Source organism: Lepus europaeus, chromosome 17, assembly GCF_033115175.1.
Source record: "Lepus europaeus isolate LE1 chromosome 17, mLepTim1.pri, whole genome shotgun sequence".
NCBI classification, from domain to species: domain Eukaryota; kingdom Metazoa; phylum Chordata; class Mammalia; order Lagomorpha; family Leporidae; genus Lepus; species Lepus europaeus.
The window spans coordinates 25,319,805-25,343,889 of record NC_084843.1 but is presented as its reverse complement, the minus strand read 5'-3'; the positions used below and the strand labels follow the sequence as shown (position 1 = coordinate 25,343,889).

Genomic DNA, 24,085 nt, shown 5'->3' with positions numbered 1-24,085 from the left:
CAATTTTAATATGGAATATTTCTATATGATGGAAGGAGAAGAAAAATCAGAGCTGCATTGCAAAATCCTCCAGTTAGAGCTGCACAGTATGTGCTGCATTGCCAGTGTCATTTTTTCTCAAATTCTTCCCTTGAGACTGAAATCAAGCAAGAGGATTCGGCAATAGAGGCAGACAATACTGGCCTTCCCTTGCAATGACTTGATCGTGCTATAATAGGGGTTCATTAAATACTGAAATATGAATGAAGAACCAAATGAACTGTAACAATGTGGGAAATGTTGAAACCAATTAGAACTTTTAAAAAAACCACGGTGCTATGTCCTTTTTGTTTCACATTGTTCCCTATAGATGTATCCCCACCTACTTCTCCATGTTCTGTTGAGAATTGAAGCAGAAGCACTGTTATTAAGCTGTTAAAGACACTGAGAAAATATGGAACTTTTAAAAAGATAATGAAACAAAGCCTGGAGAGGGTAAGTCATATTGGTGGTTTGTTCTTCTGACCTTTCTATACTTATCTCTTTCTTCATTTAACTCCTTGACTTTTTTCTCATAATCTTTGAATTGTTTCCTTTCCTCTTCGGTCCACACAGCATCAGGCTTTGCCATGAAAGCAGGCTGAGGAATCGCCTGAAGATATAAAGGAAAGCACATACTGTAGTTCAGACCTAAATACAGCAGTGCAGTAAAACCTCAGTTATCGTTAGTTAAAAAGGAAAAAACAAAAACTTTTAACCTTCACATTGGCAAGGACAAGGACCTGACACTTTAACCAAAAATGTTATAGCTATTTTCCTATGGTTTAAGCGGGGTGGAATTTGGGGATACACCCAGACTCACGGGGGACAAGACTCAGTGATAGGTGTTGATATCTTCATGGTTGGAGCCACACCTGAGCTCCAGGATCACCATTTCCTGGTGTGTGTGCAGAATCAGACAAAGCAGTGTCACTGCCTTCTGTTGGGACCAAGACCACTGTGACTGCTTGCTTTTGTTCGTTTGTTTGCTTTTCGCGAGAATGGAAGGCAGGTCTGTGATTTCAAGTTTCTTATTATTTGCTTAATATGGCATGTTTATAAAGTACTGAGAAGTATTATAGACTTCCTAAAACTCAGGTTCATCCAGGACAAAGATAAGAAAATTTAAGTAGCTCTTTCAACCCCATTCTACTTTTCAAAAAGCTGGCCGGAAACCTCACCATTTTCAAAATGTCTTCCTTCTTGACTTCCAGAACGCCTCCCATCATGTCCATGAGGGCTCGGCGTCTTGTGTCGGTGCTCTGCAAAAGAGCCAGGACTGAGAAGACAGCCGAGGCAGAGAGCTCACAGCAGGGGCCTCGGGGCAGCCCCCACCCAGTGTCAGGAGGACCACTGCTAGGATGGGGGAAGAGGAGGAAAAGGCCAACTGAGGCGCGAGTGACCTCTGGCACTGAGGAGTGCCTTGGTGTGTCCCTATATCCAAAAGGAGAGGAGTCCTAGACCGTGTGTGAGGCAAACTGCATACCCGGGTCTGAAGCCATCGCTCCATTTCTCGGGTCACGGTCAGTTCTGCTTTGGCTTTGTGCCATGGTTTAATATGCTTGTGTGCTTTAATCTGAAAGAGAAAATGTCATTCCCTGCAGTTATTCTTCCAAAATTCAAACCAAATTTTCCTTCCACATACTTGGGGAAAGTTAAGCAATATTAAAAGGATGAAAAGGAATGCTCAAATTCTGCAAACTATTTCCTACTCAGGAATGGAGATGAGGTCTAAACTGAGAGGGTTGGAAAAATAGATCTTGGCTTCTCTCTCATCTCTGATTGTGTCTTTCATGGAAAAGATTCTAACAGGGACCTGACTGAGACCAGCAGGGGAGAGGAGAGTTCAGAGAAGTGTCACCTACGTCAAATCATCAAGAATGGGGTCCGAAGAGGAAAAGAGTGCGGCGTATTCCGGGAATTGAACAGCTGGACAGGGTGGGGTTGGCAGGCAGGAGAGGCTTGTGAGCTTTTTAAAATTTAATTTTATTCAGTTGAAAGGGAGAGACAGAGAAAGAGAGAGAGAGAGAGAGAGAGATCATTCTTTTACTCCCCCAAATATGCACAACAGCATTCGGGGCAAACGACAACAACGATGTTTAGAAGTAACAGAAAGGAGCTGGCGCTGTGGCTTAACAGGTAAAGCCACTGCCTGCAGTGCCAGCAACCCATATTGGTGCCGGGTTGAGTTCCAGCTGCTTCACTTCTGATCCAGCTGTCTGCTATGGCCTGGGAAAGCAGTAGAAGATGCCCAAGTCCTTAGGCCCCTGCATCTACATGGGAGACTTGGAAGAACGTCCAGGCTCCTGGCTTCAGATTGGCCCAGCTGAGGCTGTTGTGGCCATTTGGGGGAGTGAAGCAGTGGATAGAAGACCTCTCTCTCTCCCTTTCTCTGCCTCTGCCTCTGTAACTCCACTTTTCAAATAAATAAATCTTTAAAAAAGTAATGGAAAATATTTTTACAGTCCCTGTTAGCTGCCAGGCATCCTTCTAAATGCCCTAGATAAACTGGAATAAATTTATCATTACAAGACCTTACAACGTAGGTGCTAATATTACCTCCACTTCACGGATGAGGAAAGTGAGGCACAGAGAGGTTAAGTAGCTTGATCAGAGGTGTAAAGCTAGCTAGTGACAGAATCGAGATTTGGATCTGAACTATCATGCTTCAGAGTGCATCCTCTCCTCTCCGCACGCTACTGTGCTTGTTTAAACAAGTCATTTGGCCTGAGCCACATGCTAGCTGTGTGGGCTAGACCAGGAGCAAGGTGACACCACGGGTCTCAGCTGCCACTCCCTAGGGAACCCTGCTTGGGGCAATCAGGGCATGTGCGTAATTAATCCCACCATGCTTCTTGTGCTCAAGCTAATGCATTGCACACTCAGGAGAGCGATCTTGTTACAGGCCAGGCCTATGATGCCACTAACCCCTGCTGTAGCTTCTCCCTCCATTTAAAATAAAGTCCACAAGCCAGGGTAGGCATTGGCACAGTGGTTAGGATGCCATGTGATATGCTTGCATCCTATCCTGGAGCACCTTGGGTTTGAGCCCTGGTTCCACTTCTTCTTCTTCTTCTTTTATTTATTTGACAAGTAGAGTTACAGACAGTGAGAGAGAGAGAGAGAAAGGTCTTCCTTCCATTGGTTCACTCTCCAAATGGCCACCACAGCCTGCGCTGTGCCTATCCAAAGCCAGGAGCCAGGTGCTTCTCCTGGTCTCCCATGCGGGTGCAGGGCCCAAGGACTTGGGCCATCCTCCACTGCACTCCCGGGCCATAGCAGGTAGCTGGACTGGAAGAGGGGCAACCGGGACAGAATCCGGCGCCCCGACCAGGACTAGAACCCGGTGTGCCGGCGCCGCAGGCAGAGGATTAGTCTATTGAGCCGCAGCACCGGCCTAAACATTTATTTTTAACAGCCTATATTCTAACACCTTTGAAGAAGGGGCTTCAAAGAGCCCCCTTTCTATGGGATGTATACTGCCCAAATGACTTAGTTATTCGAACTTCATTCCCACAGTGAGATCCCAACCCCCTGGGTCCAGGACCTCAGGTGAGCCCAGGAGCCCCTTCCCAGGCAAACTCAGAATTGGGGCAAAGCAATTGCTAGAGGAGGGGCCAGTGTTTTGGTGTAGTTGGGAAAGTCGCTGCCTGTAATGCTGGCATCTCATATGGGTGCCAGTTTGTGCTCCAGCTGCTCCACTTCCAATCTGCCTACACTGGGTAGGATTAAGTGTAAATACACACCATAACCTGCTTCCAGAAGCCTGAGTTGCAATTCAATATGATAAATGCTGACGTGGTGATGGGTACTTGGCGGCTCATTAGGCAGGCACTTCCAGCTGCCTGCTAATGACCTGGGGAAAAGCAGAGGAAGATGGCTCAAGTATTTGGGACCCTGCCACCCATGTGAGACACCTAGAAGAAGCTCATGGCTTGTTGCCACCCTGGTTGCTGAGGACTGAACTAGATGATGGAAGATCTCTCTTTCTGTCTCTTCCTCTCTCTCTGTAGCTCTTTAAAACTAAATTAGTAAATCTCTTTAAAAAGCAAATTCTGGAGAAAGCTGAAGAACAGAAGGAGGTGAGCTAAGAGATTTAGAAAGAGGCATTCCAGACTCGCCATGAGGCTCCAACCTTTGGTTCTTGCTTATTCCTAGGGCTGGTGCCCAAATCTCCCTGGATTCCATGGGTTTAACAAAAGAAATCCCTATTATTGCTGAGGCTATGTCACCTGTTTCCTTTCCTTCCCTTCCCTTTCCTTTCCTTTCCTTTCCTTTCCTTTCCTTTCCTTTCCTTTCCTTTCCTTTCCTTTCCTTTCCTTTCCTTTCCTTTCCTTTCCTTTCCTTCCCTTCCCTTCCCTTCCCTTCCCTTTCCCTTTCCCTTTCCCTTTCCCTTTCCCTTTCCCTCCTCTCTCTCTCTTTCTCTCTTTCTTTCTTTCTCTCTCTCTCTCTCTCTTTTTTTTTTTTTTTTTTTTGCCAGGCAGAGTTAGACAGTAAGAGAGACAGAGAGAAAGGTCTTCTTTCCGTTGGTTCACCCCCCAAATGGCCGCTATGGCCAGCACGCTGCGTCGATCTGAAGCCAGGAACCGGGTGCCTCCTCCTGGTCTCCCATATGGGTGCAGGGCCCAAGCACTTGGGCCATCCTCCACTGCCTTCCCGGGCCACAGCAGAGAGCTGGACTGGAAGAGGAGCAACCGGGACAGAATCCCGCGTGCCAACTGGGACTAGAACCCGGGGTACCGGCGCTGCAGGCAGAGGGTTAGCCAAGTGAGCCGCGGTGCTGGCCTATGTCACCTGTTTTCATTACCTGTAACTGACAGTGCTACCTAATACAGTCACTTCCAGGAGTATAAAACAGGAAGATGAATAAACAGGAAGTGGAGAAGGAAGGGAGAAGATGACATAGCTAGCGCACCTCATCACTTGCCACGACAAAGGTTCTCTCTGGCTTCTCACAGTCATCAAATTCTGGTTCCCAGACTGTTTCATCCAAGTCCAGATCTCTAATAATTTCTTTAATTCTAATATTTCTTTCCTTCACACGAGCAACTTCAGATTCCTTTTGTTTATATGCAGCATCAAACTCTTGATTGAAAACAGTTTTTACCTTGTGAATGATATCCTGAAATATCAATATGTTACTGAAAACACATCACATATGTCTTTACAAACAACATGATAACCACAGCTATGCTTTCTCTCCAAAATCATATCAGAAATTATCTCTTAAGAACAGAAAACTAATCTTTCTGGAACAGTGTTTCTATTGAGTCATTTCTTGGTTCAATGAGAGTGGTATCCAACACTGGGCAGGATTAAGTGTAAATACACACCATAACCTGCTTCCTGAAGCCTGAGTTGCAATTCAGTATGATAAATGCTGACGTGGTGATGGGTACTTGGCGGCTCATTAGGCCACTCTTTCTACTTTTGTGTATATTCTTTTTTTTTAAATAAAAAACATCCTAAGATATTTAAAAAGCAAAATAACAGGATTTAAGGTTGGAAATACCTTTTCTTTGGAAAGTTGTTTGGGAGAAATATGGAAGATATTGTCTGTAGAGTGTGTGTGGAAGACTCTCCCAGAAAATCGCCATAATATATAGTATTCATCCCCCAGGTAGCAAGGGAACCCAAGCTAGCCAGCTGAATTAGCCAATACCTAAGGCGGCAGTAGGTCCAACTGAATTTCCTCCACTCCTGCTAATGGATCAACTCAAAGTTGTTATCTTATGTTACTGTCAGAGTTCAGTCTATATATCTATCTTACCATTAGAATAGGGTGAAAAATGAACTTAACAACTAGCACCATCATTTCTTTTCGGTAGAATCACCTCCTTTGCAGGAAAATGCCTTAACACAGTAGCAAGAAGGTGAGTCCTTTGAAATCACTAGTCTGTAGAAGCTGGGGGTGGAGGTAGAGAAAAAGAGAGATGAATTTCAAGGATTGGAGGAAAACACAAAAGGGTAGGAAGAGAGAGTTGAGTAATGTGGTAGGAGGCCAGAACTCAAATCGCAGACACGGCTGAAGAACTGTCAGGAACAGGAGAATGAACATCAAATTTCAAACCATCTGCACTGGTGTGGTTTCAGCCACTGCATTTTCAAAACTGCTTCAGTAGAGTCTTCTGCATATACAGATGGTTTGGACATGTTTGGTGGGAAATAAGGAAAGTAGGAATTTAGAGCCAGAGAGAGATCTCACATTTTATCCATGAACCCCAAGATTTACAGAAATCCTAGGAAATTCTGTTTATCTAGTTTAAGCAGATAGATAAGGAAACACATCCTTATCCTACGAGGAGATCCTAACTGACATCTGGGATACCAAGAAGCCAGAATTCAATAGTTTCATTTATTGTTGAACTTACTAAAGATCTAAGCTGAAGACTGGTTTGCAGTGTTATTGAGTGTAGATGTTCTTTAGGAAACTTGGTATAGAATCCAGTCCAACTGGATAGAAGTAACTCTTATACACAAATCCTGGCTAAAAGAGGTGATATAGACCTCTGTATGTTTCTCTATGTGCTTTAAAGACATCACTGGTTAGCCTTAGGTTTCAGTGTGAGCCCTTGCAAGACCCCTGATGGGGAGTTTGAGAGATTTGGGAGGATAGAGAGAAAATTCACTCACTTTCAGTAATATAATTTGGTTGACTTTCTCTTCTCTGGAATGAAGTTCCAATTGGCTTGATAACAAAGAAATATCTGCCCCAAAATCAGTACTTAAACTACCAAGCAGATAATTGGGCAAGTTGGTATCTTTTACTGGCTTATTTTCTTCTTCTTCTTCTTCATCATCATCATCATCCTCTTCATGATGCTTTTTAACCAATGCAGCTGCAGACTGAACCTCTACAATTTCCTTTCGTAGCTAAATAAAGAAAAAGATGACATGGAAGCTATGTAATAGAAAGAGCTTTCTAAAGGGGTATTTTGTGACAACTTAATTATTTTAACAATCATTTCAACTGTCTTGCCAACAGCTAAGTGGTGGATATATTCCAAAACGGCTGCAGAAGAGATCAAAGCTTTGGAAATTGCTAAATTGTAGGTAAATGAATAGAATAAAAATTACCCTTGATTGTGTATAACATGAGAATTTAATTTTTGTGTCCAAATGACATCTAATTGTAAATATTTTGAGTCTTTCTTGTTACTTAAGCATTAAATATTTTATCTTCTCATATTTTACAAAGGAATTGTGGGTGTCACTTAAGAAGAATCAAGCATATTTTCATATTGTTTCAGAAAAAAAAGCGGATGCAAAGTTCTGGCCAAAACAGAACCACACAAAGGAGCAGTGTTTTTTAGTGTTTTGGTAGGGATTGTTGGTAAAAAAAAGCTGAGATTGCTTTAGGAAAACAATACTCTGTTAAACAGATTCTACTTCATCCATGGTCAATTACCTGTCTTTAAAAAGATTTATTTATGTATTTGGAAGGTAGAGAAACAAAAAGAGGGAGAGAGGAAGGATGAAAGGGAGGGGGAGATAAAGATAGATATCTTAACCAGCTGTGCAACAATGCCAGGCCCCTTGGTCAATTATCATAAGACACAAATCCTAGTGAGAAGGGAGGATGAAAAGATTTTGTGTGGATAAAGATAATCTCTGAACAGGATGAGAACAAAATTCCAATTTCATTTTAAAAAGTATATCCTCATTTTTGAGAGCTAGCCATTGTGGTGTAGGATACAGGCTCCTTGATTTATGCTACGGAAATAGTCTCCTCTATGCATTAAAGTATCTTCTATAGACTAATAAGACATACAAATATTAATTTATACAATATGTAAACTTATCTTAAGTTGTATCTCAACTCAAATCTGTATGAAAGCAACCCTTGGAATACAGCACATCACTTACACACACACACACACACATATTTAAAACTGTACTTTAAGACACTCTGCTTCAGTCTTCTTTTGCTGCAAGACTCTCTTCAATTCTTCCTGCTCTTCAGCTGTGCGCTCTTTCATTGGGAAGTTCTCAACCACATAGGGGATGTGAAAGCACTTGGGGAAAAAAGCAAAAAGAAATAAATCCATTTTTAGCACAACGTGGCTATCTGGGAGTGTCCTGTGGGGTGTTTTCTTTAGAATTAGATCATAGGTTATTAGGCGTGAGTAAAATGGGACAATGGAAGCTTTCCTTAAGATACAGCCATGTGTGTCATTAGTATTATTGTAAAATGCTGTGCTATTGTAAAGGGTTTATTTCTAGAGCAGGCGTTCTCAGCTAGAAGTTACTTTGTCCACCTCCCTCTCACCCACCACCCACCTCCGGAGACATTTGACAATGTTTGGAGACGTTTTGTACTGTTATTACTAGGGGTGCAGCACAGTACTGTCTCTAGCAGATAGAGACCAGGGTTGCTACGAAACATCCCACAATGCATGGGACAGCCCCACAACAAAGAGTCATCCACCCCAAATGGGTTGCTCTTCAGAAACCCCATTCCACAGCAACATGCGATCATACAACTATAGAGCGACCATATGAGGGGCTTCAAAAACTTCATAGAAAATGAGGGTTTTAGAGAAGCTATGTGTGGACTTCAATTTTTTTTTGTATAAAAATACACTTATCTTTTAATTCCATTTTCCTATGAACTTTTTGAAGTGCCCATGTGTACTTCCTTAGCCAAATGGGATGCTGCTAACAGTCATTAATCTAGGACAATAGGCATAAAGCGAGACTTTTGGTCACCCTACACAAAGAGGGAAGTTGTGTTGGGAGGAATCTCAGTGTAAAAGTATTAAAAGCAGCTCTGTAGAAAATGTGAAGGCTGGGGTGGGGGAGGGTCTAAAAGTGAGCAATCTTGTCCATCTTCCAATCCATGCGGCTTTTAGAGTAGACAGACAGGAAGACCTGGACACAGGGTGTGCATGGAGGAGAGGAGGGAAGAGGTGCTGAGACAACTCTTCCAAGAGGCTGGCTTGAAAGCAGGTGGGGACTGGGCAGGGAGGGAAGAATGAGCCAAGAGATAGTGACACATTGAGGTGGGATTCAGCACCAGGAGGGGCAAAGCATGCTTTGGATGCTTTGCTAAGTATGGAGTTTCTTAAATTAAAAATAAAATTCTGTCACAAGATTTCCAAAGGAAATTCTCAGCAGTCAAGGTTTTGTATCCAGGGTTCTGTTACCTTAAGAGCTCGACCCTTCACAACCATGGAATTCCAGCACTCTTCTTTGATGATTTCAGCCAGATAGCTCTTGGCCAGGTTATGCATCTCTACGTCCTTTCGCATCTTGAAGAACACAGGTGAAGCCGAGAGAGAAACATGAAAATGTAGCCTTAGAAAAAGATCATTTTGGGGCCGGCGCTGTGGTGCAGTGGGTTAATGCCCTGGCCTGAAGTGCTGGCATCCCATATGGGCGACGGTTCAAGACCCCGCTGCTCCACTTCCTGTCTAGCTCTCTGCTATGGCCCGAGGAACAGTAGAAGATGGCCCACGTCCTCGGGCCTCTGCACCCACGTGGGAGATGGGGAAGAAGCTCCTGCTCCTGACTTCGGATCAGCACAGCTCTGGCCATTGCGGCCATCTGGGGAGTGAACCATCGGATGGAAGACCTCTCTCTCTCTCTCTGCCTCTCCTCTCTTTGTGTAACTCTGACATTCAAATAAATAAATAAATCTTTAAAAAAAGAAAAGATCAACTCAACTCAAAGTTCACTAGCTAGTCACAGCTGCACATTTAGTGGGAGCATTTGATTTTTCGACACTTTGTACTGCCCTGTCCTGAGATGCACTTTTGGGGGACACAGCCCTGCCTTTGAGAATATTTCCTGAAGTTATGTATTGAATTCCCTTCCTTGAGGACTGGAGTGTGGACACAAGCTTTAAAAGGCAGACAGGCCACAGACGTGAGCGAGCTGGGCTATGAGGACAGAGGCACGGTGACTGGGGGTTGGAAGCTGACTGGAACAGCAGGGAAGCACAGCCGTTGCGCCAAGTCTCCCAGTTTTATTAGAGAAGTATGAAATGTATATTTTTATGTGCAACTGCCAGATATCTAAACGTCAGCTTAAATGTTGTCAATACACATCCGAACTGTCAGTGTCTGATCTCTGGGGATCTTTTTCATGCTTCTGTTATTTATGACTACAATAAAAGGAATGCTTGGCTGCCTTCGGGAATTAGATAATTTATATTTCTCCACTCAGAAGCATATGTGTTACTTCAATTAGTTCTATCTGCTTAAGCAATCCTGTGACTTAATATTAAAGTAATTCATCCTGTTTTCACAGGCATTGCCAAAAGAACCGCCCTGAAAGTGAGCTTCTACAATCTCAAGTCCTTAGGGTCCTCTTAGGAACCTTCGTTGCCTTTCACTTTGTTGGCAGAATTATTAGCAAACTAGCTAAGGACAGTATCTCCCAAATTTTAAAGTGTCTTTTTTTATTATTTCTATTAAAATTTCTATTCATTTTTATTCATTATTTGATCAAATGACTTTAGTTTGCATTTTGTTTCTTTTTGATTCTGATCTGTTGAGTTAGTGCAGCTGTTGCGGCACACCAGTTGTCAGAAGCTGCCCGAGTCCCACCACTTGGCCCTCCTCTCTACACTGCGGAAGCCATCTGATCAGCCCCTGAGGACCTAACACCGTGTCCAGATTGTCCCTGTTGGGCTTCAGTCTTTTTCCTATTGGTGAGATCCTGGCTGTGGCTGGCTAGTAGCCTACTCTCTTTAGGATTGGGATTCCACAGTGGCAGCTGCCGCTAACTCTGTGGAGGGACTAATCTGCTGAGAGGCAACTGGGCTCGTAGTGCCATCCGTTAACACTGTTCTCTCCTGGGTCGCTGTCATGTCCAGTCCACCAGGGCTGACATCTCTTCCAAGCCAATGATATGAGGAAAATGAGCAACTGAAGAGCCTTTCTCTGTACCACAGCCTGTCTCAGAGAATCAGAGACTTCTTGAGGGATGTGCAGGTAGTTGAATGGATGGCAAGGGGTGGAGCACCTGGGGCAGAGGCACAGGGTGGGGGCTGGGTTAGCAGGGTGGCATCAGCAGGCCAGGGGAGCAGGTTCATGGTGTTGAGTGGTCAGGCAGAGCTTGGAGGAAGCACCTAACCCAAATAGGTGAGCATGGAGGAAGCACCTAACCCAAACTCATTGCTGAGTGGTCAAGACGAGTGGGCTGGGATGACCCTGGGCATAATAGAGGAGGGCATTTCAAGCCCAAGTCAAGCCAGGGTCAAGGAGAAAGAGCTCACGGCCTGGGGGAGGCCAACAGGAAGACATTCCTAGCTCTGATCTTAGCCAATGATTCTAGCTCTCTATGCCCCAGTTTCCTCAAATGGGGAAAAGAATACCCCACCTTTCTGGACTGTTGTGATGAGCAAAACAAATAACATCCAAAAAGTCCCTACATCTTGGTCCTTACCTGTTAGAATAAAAAAAAAAAAACAGGATAATTTCTTTAGCTTCCTGTTAACACATTTAGTAACAAAAGCCCAGTTTCTACAAACTCTTCAGAAGCCGGCCTTGCTCTGCGCCTGCCTCCGTTGCTGAGACCCTGCTGTGCACTCTGCTGGCCTCCTTGGCCTCCCTGACCCTGGGAGACTCCGTGTGTTTCTCCAGTGATCCTTTGCTCTCACTGCTCCCTCTGCCTGACATTCTCTTCCCCTAGATCTTTGTATAGTCAGCTCCTTGCTTCTTTTAGTTCTCAACTGAAATGTCACCCCTCTACAGAAGCAGATCTCTCATATTTTAAAAATTTGTAGTTATACATTTTCAGGGGGTGGGGCACAATGTGATACTTCAATGCATGTATTCAATGGGTGATGATCCTTGGAATTTAACCAAAGGAAATTAAATTGGCAAACAAAAAAGCCGTCTGCACCTTAATGTGTACTGCAGCTCAATTCACAATAGCTAAGACCTGGAACCAAGCCAAATGCCCATCAACAGTATACTGGATAAAGAAATTATGGGACATGTACTCTATAGAATACTATACAGCAGTCAAAAACAATGAAATCCGGTCATTTGCAAGAAGATGGAGGAATCTGGAAAACATCATGCTGAGTGAATTAAGCCAGTCCCAAAGAGACAAATATCATATGTTCTCCCTGATCGGTGACAATTAACTGAGCACCAAAAAGGAAACCTGTTGAAGTGAAATGGAACAATGAGAAACAGTGATTTGATCAGCCCTTGTCCTGACTATTGATGTACAATTTAATACTTTATCCCTTTTAGTATTTTTTTTGTCCTAGTACTATTGGTTGAACTCTGTAATTAACACACAATTATTCTTAGGTGTTTAAATTTAACTGAAAAGTGATCCCTGTTAAATATAAGAGTGGGAATAAGAGAGGGAGGAGATGTACAATTTGGGACATGATCAAGCTGACTTGCCCCAAATAATGGAGTTAGAAATGTGCCAGAGGATTCCAATACAATCCCATTAAGGTGTCATGTACCAATGCCATCTCACTAGTCCAAGTGATCAATTTCAGTTCACAATTGATCACACTGATAGGTCTAAGAGTCTAAGGGATCACACAAACAAGACTAGTGTCTGCTAATACTAACTGATAGAATCAAAAAGGGAGAGAATGATCTAACATGGGAAGCGGGATACACTGCAGACTCATAGAATGGAAGAAGTCCTAAATAGCACTCTGGCCTCAGAATCAGCCCTTAAGGCATTCAGATCTGGCTGAAAAGCCCATGAGAGTATTTTAGGCATGGAAAGCCAAGTCACTCTGGAAAAACAACAACAACAACAAACAAACAAAACCTAAATGAAAGATCTCTGTGAGTGAGATCCCAGTGGAAAGAATGTGCCATCAAAGAAGGAGGTACCTTTCTCTGAAGGGAGAACTTTCACTTTGACTATGACCCTGTCTGAATAAGATCAAAGTTGGCGAACTCAAAAGGCTTCCATAGCCTTGGTAACTCATGACTAGAGCCTAGGGAGATTACTGACGCCATAAATAAGAGTGTCAATTTGTTAAGTCAACAACAGGAGTCACTGTGTACTTACTCCTCATGTGGGATCTGTCCTTAATGTGTTGTCCAATGTGAAGTAATGCTATAACTAGTATTGAAACAGTATTTTACACTTTGTGTTTCTGTGTGGGTGCAAACTGATGAAATCTTTACTTAATATATACTAAATCGATCTTCTGTATATAAAGATAATTTAAAATGAATCTTGATGTGAATGGAATGGGAGAGGGAGTGGGAGATGGGAGGGGTGTGAGTGGGAGGGAAGTTATGTGGGGGGAAAGCCATTGTAATCCATAAGCTGTACTTTGGAAATTTATATTTACTAAATAAAAGTTAAAAAAAGAAATAATAAAAAATTTTAAATAGTAAAAAAAATTGTAATTATACATTTTCAGGGGGTGGGGCACAGTGTGATACTTCAATGCATGTATTCAGTGGGTGATGATCCCCCACATCTATCACAACATCCAGTTTGTATCATGCACTAGACAGAGGTTTATTTATGGTCTGTCTGCTTTATTGACTGGCACATGAGAGGTACTCAAAAATACTGCAAAATGAATAAAAAATTATTACTCCAGCGAATTTTATCACTCTGAGTTAGTCTTTTGTCCTAATTATATTATCCAGTATATTTCTCTCTTTCTGAGTCTCATGTCAACCACCAATTTCGCAAATCTTCTGTATTTCTTTTTTTTTTTTTAAGATTTATTTATTTATTTGAAAGGCAGAGCTGCAGAGAGGCAGAGGGAGAGAGATCCTCTACCTGGTGATTCACTCCCAAAAGGCCACAATGGCCAGAGCTGTGCCAATCCAAAGCCAGGAGCCAGGAGCTTCTTCTGGTCTCCTGCATGGGTGTAGGGGCCCAAGCACTTAGGCCATCTTCTACTGCTTTCCCAGGCCATAGCAGAGAGCTGCACTGGATGTGGAACAGCCAGGTCTTGAACCGGCACCCATATGGGGTGCCAGCACTGCAGGTGGAGGCTTTACCCCCACGCCGCAGCGCTGGCCCCTCTACCCACTTTCAGAGTAACATACAGTAGATGGTGCGTGAGTAGAGCGATCGAGTACAGCTGGTCCTCCTATACACAGCTGCTACATCCATGAGTTCAATGAAATTTAAATTGAAAATATTTGGAGAAAGACTGTGACTGTACTGAATATGTATAGGCTTTTTTCCCTTGTCGTTATTCTCTAAACAATACAGCCTGACAACTATTTATACAGCACTCATACTGCATTAGGCATTTTAAGTAAGGTAGAGAGGACTGAAAGCATATGGGAGGATATGTGTAGGTTATATGTAAATACCATGCCCTTTCATATGAGACTTGAGTGTCCTCAGATGTTGATGTTTGCAGGGGATCTTGGAGTCACAGATAACAAAGAACAACTGTATATGAAGAAAGGTTTCACCTCTAGTTGAGAAGGGGCTTACTAAACCAGAAGGGTCCAAAGTTGGCCTCAGGCGGCTAAGGAGACTTCCAAAAATGTTCAACCACATGGTAGAAAACAGCCCACGTCCACGTCACAGAGAGACAAACATCAGGGGGCGTGGCTGGCCTGATGCTCTTGTCTCACCTTACCCCAGATTCAAGGATTATCTGATTCTTTACATTCATATGCAACTGCATTTGCCCTCCTCACTTTGCACTGGAAGAATTCTTTTTTATTTATATTATTTTGAAAAAATTCCTTTCCTATTTTCTTTTTACTTCCTTCATAATAACAGTTTATGGTGCTTGAATTGAATTTCTCTGTACCTTTGCCACCTCTTCCTCATTTTCATCATGAAGTCTTTCCAGTTCCTCAAGATCCAGGCCAAATTCATATTGGTCTAATTTTGCAATATCATCTACCTGTTCATTTTCTTCCATCATACCCAGGATCTGAATTAAACATAGAGAAGGATGGTGAAGGGTTAAACTTTGAAGAGATGGTTTCCTTTGTCTCTTTATAGGTCAATCAATGAAAATAGATATTCTGTTTATCTAAATGTATGACTGTGCAAAGAAATTAGGTTATGGGCTTTTTGTGTTATCAAAGTTTTAAAGTTTAACTCTTAAAAACTGATTTGTCTAATAAAAACAACAAAAATATGTAAGTTCATCAGTTCATCAAATGGCATTAAAGAATTGTCACTATTTTAGGTTATTAACAGTATCACAGTTATGTGTTTTGAAAATCTTTATAATTTAGAAATGCATACAAATACTTAAACGTGAAATGATACGATGTATGGGAATTACTTCCAAATAATCAGAGGAGGGAGTAGTTAAGTGGGAGTGTAGATGAAACAATGTGGGCCACTAGATTTATTATATTATTATATCTTTCCTTTTACATACATTTGAACTTTTCCCTAATAATAATTATCTTTAAAATATCATAACAATAAAATTCAGGGGCAAAGGAAACACACTGAAATATATATAGTAAAATAATTAATACCTTTAACTACATTTAAAAGCCCTTACAAATCTATAGAAACCAGGAAGACAACATAATAGAAAACACAGAAGCCTGAGTTTAAAAACAGCTTATAACATTTATAGCTGGCCAGCGCTGCAGCTCACTAGGCTACTCCTCCGCCTGCGGCACTGATACCCAGGGTTCTAGTCCCAGTTGGGGTGCTGCGTTCTGTCCCAGTTGCTCCTCTTCCAGTCCAGCTTTCTGCTGTGGCCTGGGAAGACAGTGGAGCATGACCCAAGTGCTTGGGCCCTACACCCGCTTGGGAGACCAGGAGGAAGCACCCGGCTCCTGGCTTTGGATCTGTGCGGTATGCCAGCCGTAGCAGCCATTTGGGGGGTGAACCAATGGAAGGAAGACCTTTCTCTCTGTCTCTCTCTCTCTCACTGTCTAACTCTGCCTGTCAAAAAACAAAACAAAACAAAAATAAAAACAAAACCCCAAAAAACATTTATAGTCTTCTTTTCTTGCCCCAAAACATAAACCAAGAGAAAACAAACATATAATAAATAGATAAACCTATTACTCCAATAAAGAGGAAAAAAGAAATACTCTTTCGGGAACACAGAGACTGTAACACTTGAAAGACGAAAACCAGATGGGTCAGAAGGGTGCATCACAGCTCAGATGCCCACAGGGCAGTGCTCAACGAAGGTGGAAGCTACAGCAGACACAGGAGGAAGGAGGTACCTAAAAGCCATCATCAGTGATTAGTTAGAAGCACTGCAGCAGAAACAAGCTGTGGATGGAGCCTTGTAAAGCTCCCTTGGGCCTGGCAGTAGCAATGAGGGTGTTGGCTCCTAGGAAGGAGAAACGGGAATATTGGGTGGGAGAAACAGGGTGATGTCCAAGCGATCTGTGAACGGCAAGAAGGAACGGAGAATACCTCACCCACGAGATAAGCAGCCAAGACAGTTCTCGACACCACCTACTCCTTCTCCTCTTAATGAAAACAGACTAGAACACCTGCTCAAGTCAGCGCTCCTACACTTCTTCCCAAGCAGGCTGAGCTGGTGTTGTGGAACTACAACAGGGAGTTCGAGTAATAAAAATGAACATGTACAACTACAACTTCTACTAAATCAATAAATATTTGGGGAACAACAAGATAACTGAAGATAGACAATAAATTCGACAAACAGAAGACTTATTACCCAAAGAAAATGAATTAAGAAGAAGAATAGAGAAGAAGAGTAGAAGAGTAGAGTAGAATTTTACAGTAATAAAGGATAAAAATATTATAATTCATAAAAATAACCAAGAGATTACAGGACTTAAAAATTTTGTCTTTGAACACAACAAATAAAAGTTCAGGGGCCGGTGCTGTGGTGCAGTGGGTTAATGCCCTGGCCTGAAGCGAAGGCATCCCATGTGGGTGCCGGTTCGAGACCCGGCTGCTCTACTTCTGATCCAGCTCTCTGCTATGGCCCGGGAAAGCAGTAGAAGATGGCCCAAGTGCTTGGGCTCCTGCACCCACGTGGGAGACCAGAAGAAGCTCCTGGATCCTGGCTCCTGATTGGTGCAGCTCCGGCCATTGTGGCCATCTGGGGAGTAGACCAGTGGATGGAAGACCTCTCTCTCTCTCTCTCTCTCTCTCTCTCTAATTCTCTCTCTCTCTCTCTCTCCTCTCTCTTTGTGTAACCCTGACTTTCAAATAAATAAATCTTTTAAAAAATTTTTTAAAAAGTTCAGCTACTGGGCTGAACAGCAAAATGGATACAGTTGCACATAAATTAGTGATCTATAAGAGCTGAGAATTCTCCCTGGGTGAAACAAAGAAGGATAAAGAGATGGAAATTATGAAGGCAAAGGTGAAAAACTGGAGAGACATATGGAAAAATTCCTACAGCTAGTATGACTTCAGAGGAGGAAAATAGGAACCACAACATTTAAAGAAATGATAGGGGAGAATTTGTAAAAACACACTGAAAGCACAAATACTTAAGTTGTAGAGGGCAAAATAAGGGTTGAGCAGGATCATGTCTAGAAACGGAAACATTCATTTCACAAATTCTAAACATCACTGTACAGGAAAAGCAAATCAGAAAGATAGCAGAACCAGACTGAAAGGAGACTGCACATTTCACAGCAGCACTGCATGCAAGAATGTGATGGGTCAACAGTTCTGGATCCATGTTTGAAGGGAACAATCACCTTGAATCTCTACTTCTATATTCATCAAAGCCTTATGAGGATGAGGCCAAAATGGAGTACTCATTTATAGATATCCAGGGGCTCACAAAGTTCACTAGAATCTACTCCCTCCAAAAGGGTTGGTAATAGGGTACTGAAGCCAGAGGGAAGGTAGGTATGAAGACTTACTATGTCTAAATAAGATTTATATGTTTACAAGTCCAAATGGCATCAGTTGGGGAAGATTGAGGCAGAGGGAGATGAAAGTAAAGAGCAACAACAAAACCACTGGGGTGCTGGTCTTATCTGGGGGTTGATAATACACTCTAACCCCGAGCTCTCCAACATGAGCATGCCCAGGAATCACCTGGCCATCTTCTTCAAGAGAAGATTCTGAGCTGAACAATCTAGGATGGGGTCAAGATTCTGCATTTGCAACAGATTCCAAGTGATGTCATTGCTACTGAGCTCTGGAGCACTGGGAAGGAAAGCACCAAGCAATGTTATAAAAACAAAAGGTCAAGCATGTAGGTTAGAATTTGAAAAACAGAAAGAGAATTATGACTCTTAAAACTATAAAGAAAAATAGCACAATAGCAAAAATGTATAATCAATCCAAGAAGACAGGAAGGAAGAGGAAAGAAATAACTAAATATAAGGTTAAATAGACTATCCAAAATAAAATGACAGTCAAAATAGATAAATAATCATAACAAATGTGGCTAAACTCACTTATTAAAGTATCTTAGGACTTACAAAAACCAATCCAATTGTATACTTTTTCTAGGACAGAAGAAAGTTGAAAATAAAAGATGTATAGACAAGTGCTACTATAGGCAAATGATAACAAAAATAAATAGTAAAAATTAACATTATTTTAAAAACAAAATAGAGTTAAGGACATTTTGTGTGGAACAAAGTGAAGTTCAAAAAATAATTTTAGACTGAGAGCCCAATGTATTAGTAGAACAACACTTACAGTTTTAGCAAGTGCTCTAATTCCTGTTTTTATCTCTTTTCTTTTCTGGGAAAACAATTTAACCTCTTTTTTGATAGCCTGAAATAGAACAAGTACACCACTTAAAGCAAGAGAAATGATAGAGAGATAGATGATTGATACATATACAGACACAATGGTATCACTTCTCTAGAAACAGAAACTAAAACAGTTCCAAAGAATAATAACATAAAGTTGTACATGAAATAACACCACTGTTAATTATACTTCACTTAAATCTTACTGCTACTGTGAAAATGACCAGTGAAGCAACTTGAAATGATGTCATCTATAAAGCCAATGGAAAGAAAATAAGTACATTTTAAAACAATTAAACAGTGAATAGTTGTCAAGGGAAACTTGAGTGAAACCAGATAAACAGGCTAGGTCCAGACACAAGCTATAACCATTCAGCCACCTGCATCACCATCACCATCACCTTCACAAATGTGTGAAGCCACAGCATCCTTTCTATCCCTGGTCCAACCTCTTTCATTTCAAGTAAGCATCCCTCAAAGTTCACTCCAAAGTGAGCTGTCACAGTCCATTCTTTGCTTTGGTTTCCCTGGACACTTTTCTTGGGTTTCAAGGTACCCTAAGGAAAGTTCTTAAATGTCATGTGATTTATCTAAAAGATGGAGCTGATTAGGGTGTGGACTGGCTTTCAGGAAAATTACACCTGGATGATAACATGGTCTCTCAAGTAATGCTTCCTTCTACCTTTTTAAACTTTCTGTAGGATTCCACAGGAAACAAATCAATCTGTTCCGTTTATAGAACATTACTTCAATCTATCCCATGTCTTATAAATACCTCTTGCATTTTTTGTTGTATCCAGGGAATTTCCTTCACATTATCTGCTACATATAATTCCTCTTGTGATGAGTCAACGCTTGACTTATTCTGAGACACCTTAGAAGCAGACAGACATTTCTTAAATTAAAACTCATCCAGATCTTCTCTTCCCACCCTATATCTTTTACCTGCTTGGAATCCTTTTGCATTTGTTGCATTTTAAAAATAATACCAAACATGTGCTTCCCCAAGATATAATGTTTTGTCACTACCCATTTGTCCTTACAATAGAAGTTAAAAAAATCTCTAAATACTAATAACATAAAGTTACATGAAATAACACCACTGAAATATCTTGCTGCTGCTACACAGTTGTCTGAGAGTCACTGAGAGGGCAGAAATGATCAGCCAGGTCACACCACCACCAAACCACTCTTGCCTGGGGACCCACTGCTTCTGCCTATCAAGGCATGACCCACATCTGTGCTTAGAGGATCCTGACCCTCCCAATCTTTTCTTTATCTATTTATGTATTTATTTATCAGAGAGAGAATGTTCTATCTACTGTTTTACTCCTCAAATGGCCACCAGAGCTAGAGCTAGTCCAGTTTGAAGCCAGGAGCCTGGAATTCCAACTGGATCTCCAACATGGATGGCAGGGACTCAAGTAGTTGGATCATCTGCTGCCTTCCCAGGTGCATTAGCAGGGAGCTGAACTGGAAGCAGAGAAGCTGGGACTCCAACTTGTGCTCTAATATGGGATGCCAGCATCACAAACAGCAGCTCAATCCTCTCTGCCACAACACAGGCACCCTGTTCTCTAACTAGACACTTTCTAAATTACATATGTGATATGAAAGTATAGCAGACCTGTCTAATCAACCACCGGTACTGACAGAATATATATATATATATTTTTTTTTCCAGGCAAGCCTGGATCTTATGCTATGGCTTAAATTAAATCTGAGTTGTAATATTTGTGATGCCTTTGAGAAAGACTTAAATATTTTCTTTCAGATGTAGTGTATATTCCTTTTGAAAATCACAGTATACCTGGTTAAGAGAAATATTACCAAATATCTGCTTAAAAAAACCATAAACTTAAAACTTCTGATTAAGGAAGAAAGAATAAAGAAGCAAACAAGAAAGCTGGCTATGCTGAAACTTAACTGCATGTTCAGAGTCATGTTCCACATCTACGGGAACTATTTGTTTACTTAAATAATCATTCTCCTCTTCCATGGTGCTGCTCAGATAATTTGATAACTGCTGGAAATACTCAAGAATGTCAGCTGCTGAGTTCCCTCCAAATCGCCTGTTTTAATAGAAAAGAAAACACATCGGCTAAAAATCACATTTAGCACTAACATCTTCAGTTACCTAACCATCTCTACACAAAGCACCATGTGGGTGTTTCTCCGTGGTGTGCTGCCATTTTTAAGACTCTACTTCTTAGAGGAGAACTCAGTCACAGGCTCCGGGACACAAGCCTCTTGACCCCTCCAGGGCGACCTCTCCACATGCTGTCCCCAAGCCCTTACCCAACATGTCCTGGGTACCTGCCCTGGCCACTTAATAGAGGCGTCACTGCATTGACCCGAGCTCTGAGCATGTACCAGGCACTGCGCTGCTTCACCCTCATGGTCCAGCCCGGACAGGGGAAGGCAGTGTTACTTCGACTCAACACACCGGAGCACCTAAAACTTTAGACACCTCAGTCTCACTAGGAGGGCTGGCCAAAATACATTCCTGGGTCCCACTGCAGACATACTGATTCACCAGATCTGGGTCCCAAGAATATGCATTTCTATAGATACACAGATGCTGCAAACCCCACCCTGCCTAACATTGCCTAACACTGCTAGAGGGGGCTCATAAGCGCTTGACCAAGGCCTCAAACCCAGTTTTGTTTGGAGTCAGAAGTTCAGGTAATTACTGAGGGATGCAATGCCCTTGTTTTGTAAACTGGGCTCCAGCATTTATTTGCTTCAGGATTTGTTAGGACCTCCGGGGTTAATTCTTGTTCAGGATTCTATGTATAAAATGAGTCTTTGGAAGAAGTGGCTACCAAAATTGTCATGATACAAAATCGCCACAATACTTCACATTTTCACAATGTTACTAAGAAAGGCTGGGTTTTACTGCTGCTTTAATCACAACAGGCACCAGGAAATAATATTTTTGCCAAAACTAATCACACACTGACTACTGATGTCCTTTGGTAGACCAAACTAGACACGATTCAGAGTCCAGTCTATCTTTTTTGTGTCATCTCAATGCTCTGGACCCCTTATAGAGTCATCATCTATATGTTTGGATCATATTTGTTTGTTTAGAATTTTAACTTTAGTTTAAGCAAACCAAGTCTAAATAATTTAGATTAAGCAAAATCTAATTAGGAAAGTAAATGTATGTGTGTGTGTGTGTGTGTGTGTGGTTTCCTGGGGATAAACAGGAGCTTGGGAAGTTATTTAATACTCAAAAGTGCCCTTGATTCTTATGGTTCTGTGGAAGGCAGGACTGATCACCTCCATATATGTTAACTCTGTTTTTGTACATTTTGTATTTTGCTGCTTTATTATCTGGGGACCTCTCCAGGGTTGACAATTCCTAGAAAGAGTAAATAACTCTCCCTGGAGCACACCTTTCAAACACAAACCAACCAACCCGGAGGCTGCATCTCACCCACCTTTACCAGTGGGGTCCACAAGCAGGGCCATCCTTTCCTTGCCCTAACAACTCCAGGGCTTAGTACCAGACAATGAGGGGCAACCTCTGTGCAGAATGCACTAGCCAGTCCTTCTTAGGTATACCACACAGGCTCTTACCGCCATTCTCCCCACCCCCCCAGCCTCGGGACACACCCTGATGCTTCCCTATGTGGCCCTCACAGCATGGTGTACTCTCTCCCTTAGGGATCTGTGAGTTTGACCAACTCTTTTCAAATAGCAGTTGTTTCTTGGTATGTTGCCCTTGCTGTACCTAAATGCTAACACATTTTATATACTTTTAGAAGCCATACCACATGGGTTGCTTACTGTGTACTGTACATACTTCCATTTTAGGCAGACAAGTGTTCCATCATCTTTCCCATTCACCAGAATGCTTTGTCCATCCATTGAAATTCTCATCGACTGAATCCCATGCCCCTGGTGAGAATGGCTCCGACACCGAGCAAATGTTTCCTAAATGGTTTTAGGAACAAAATGGATAAATTACAAATGCAGTTCTTTTATTTATTTATTTATTTGACAGGTAGAGTTATAAAGAGAGAGAGAGAAAGGTCTTCCTTCCATTGGTTCACCCCCAAAATGGCTGCCACAGCTGGCGCTGCGCTGATCCAAAGCCAGGAGCCAGGTGTTTCCTCCCGGTCTCCCATGTGGGTGCAGAGGCACAAGCACTTGAGCCATCCTCCACTGCCCTCCCAGGCCACAGCAGAGAGCTGGACTAGAAGAGGGAAAGCTGGGACTAGAACCGGCGCCCATAAGGGATGCCAGTGCCACAGGTGGAGGATTAACCAAGTGAGTCACGGCGCTGGCCCCACAAATGCAGTTCTACCACACTGCTTTTCATTTGGTTCACATGAACTTTTGCTCATGGATAAATCTTTTTCTATTTGCAAATAGCATTGTAGGGCTGGTGCCGCAGCTCACTAGGCTAATCCTCTGCCTGCGGCGCCGACATTCCGGGTTCTAGTCCCGGTTGGGGTGCTGGTTCTGTCCCGGTTGCTCCTCTTCCAGTCCAGCTCTTTGCTGTGGCCCGGGAAGGCAGTGGGCCCTGCACCCGCATGGGAGACCAGAAGGAAGCCCTGGCTCCTGGCTTCGGATGGGCACAGCGCCAGCCGTGGCGGCCATTTGGAGGGTGAGTCAACGGAAGGAAGACCTTTCTCTCTGTCTCTCTGTCTCTCTCTCACTGTCTAACTCTGCCTGTCAAAAAAAAAAAAAAAGCATTGTAGTTGGTCTGGAAATGACTCTTGGTGATACACAGCGCTTAAAATCCCCAGCTCAATTCACTAATACCAATTTATTCTCCCACTACATTTTAGTATGAGAGGAGGGGGAGAGTTATCACCAACTATTAATAGGAAGCCAAACATGGAGAAGTGGACTTGCTGAAGGATACAGTTAGTACAGAATGCAAATCCAGATGCTTTCAAGAATCTGGTAGGTTCCACCTACATGGCTGAGTGTGATAGGAGACGGCACTGTGTGGAACTAGAGCTGAGATGCCCTGCAGGAGGCTAATTTAATCAGAACCCAAGCGAAACACATCTTCGAATTGGTTTACAGGGCAGCATTTAATCTCCTTGACCACAAACAAGGATTTCTGTATTATACTGGTTCTCAAGCATGTTTTTTTGTTTGTTTGTTTGTTTTTGACAGGCAGAGTAGACAGTGAGAGAGAGAGAGAGACAGACAGAGAGAAAGGTCTTCCTTTGCTGTTTGTTCACCCTCCAATGGCTGCCGCGGCCAGCACGCTGCGGCCGGTGCACCACGCTGATCCAAAGCCAGGAGCCAGGTGCTTATCCTGGTCTCCCATGTGGGTGCAGGGCCCAAGCACTTGGGCCATCCTCCACTGCACTCCCGGGCCACAGCAGAGAGCTGGCCTGGAAGAGGGGCAAGCGGGACAGAATCCGGCGCCCTGACCAGGACTAGAACCTGGTGTGCCAGCGCCGCTAGGCGGAGGATTAGCCTGTTGAGCCACGGTG

General features: G+C 42.7%; 1 protein-coding gene across 5 annotated transcripts in view; it reads right to left on the bottom strand.

Annotated features, from left to right (window-relative positions):
* CFAP43 (cilia and flagella associated protein 43) overlaps positions 1-24,085 on the bottom strand; it is a 107,280-nt gene that overhangs the window by 28,492 nt on the left and 54,703 nt on the right. For 4 of the 5 annotated variants that reach the window (XM_062214746.1, XM_062214749.1, XM_062214750.1 and 1 more), the window contains 12 exons: positions 22,432-22,562; positions 20,548-20,692; positions 19,396-19,494; positions 18,565-18,642; positions 14,747-14,872; positions 9,165-9,269; positions 7,917-8,033; positions 6,652-6,891; positions 4,934-5,140; positions 1,505-1,594; positions 1,200-1,280; positions 506-631 (listed from right to left, as the gene is read on the bottom strand). In XM_062214746.1, coding sequence (XP_062070730.1) covers positions 506-631; positions 1,200-1,280; positions 1,505-1,594; positions 4,934-5,140; positions 6,652-6,891; positions 7,917-8,033; positions 9,165-9,269; positions 14,747-14,872; positions 18,565-18,642; positions 19,396-19,494; positions 20,548-20,692; positions 22,432-22,562 — 1,545 coding nt within the window. The remainder of the gene's footprint in view (positions 1-505; positions 632-1,199; positions 1,281-1,504; positions 1,595-4,933; positions 5,141-6,651; positions 6,892-7,916; positions 8,034-9,164; positions 9,270-14,746; positions 14,873-18,564; positions 18,643-19,395; positions 19,495-20,547; positions 20,693-22,431; positions 22,563-24,085) is intronic. The other variant, XM_062214748.1, reaches the window with a different exon arrangement.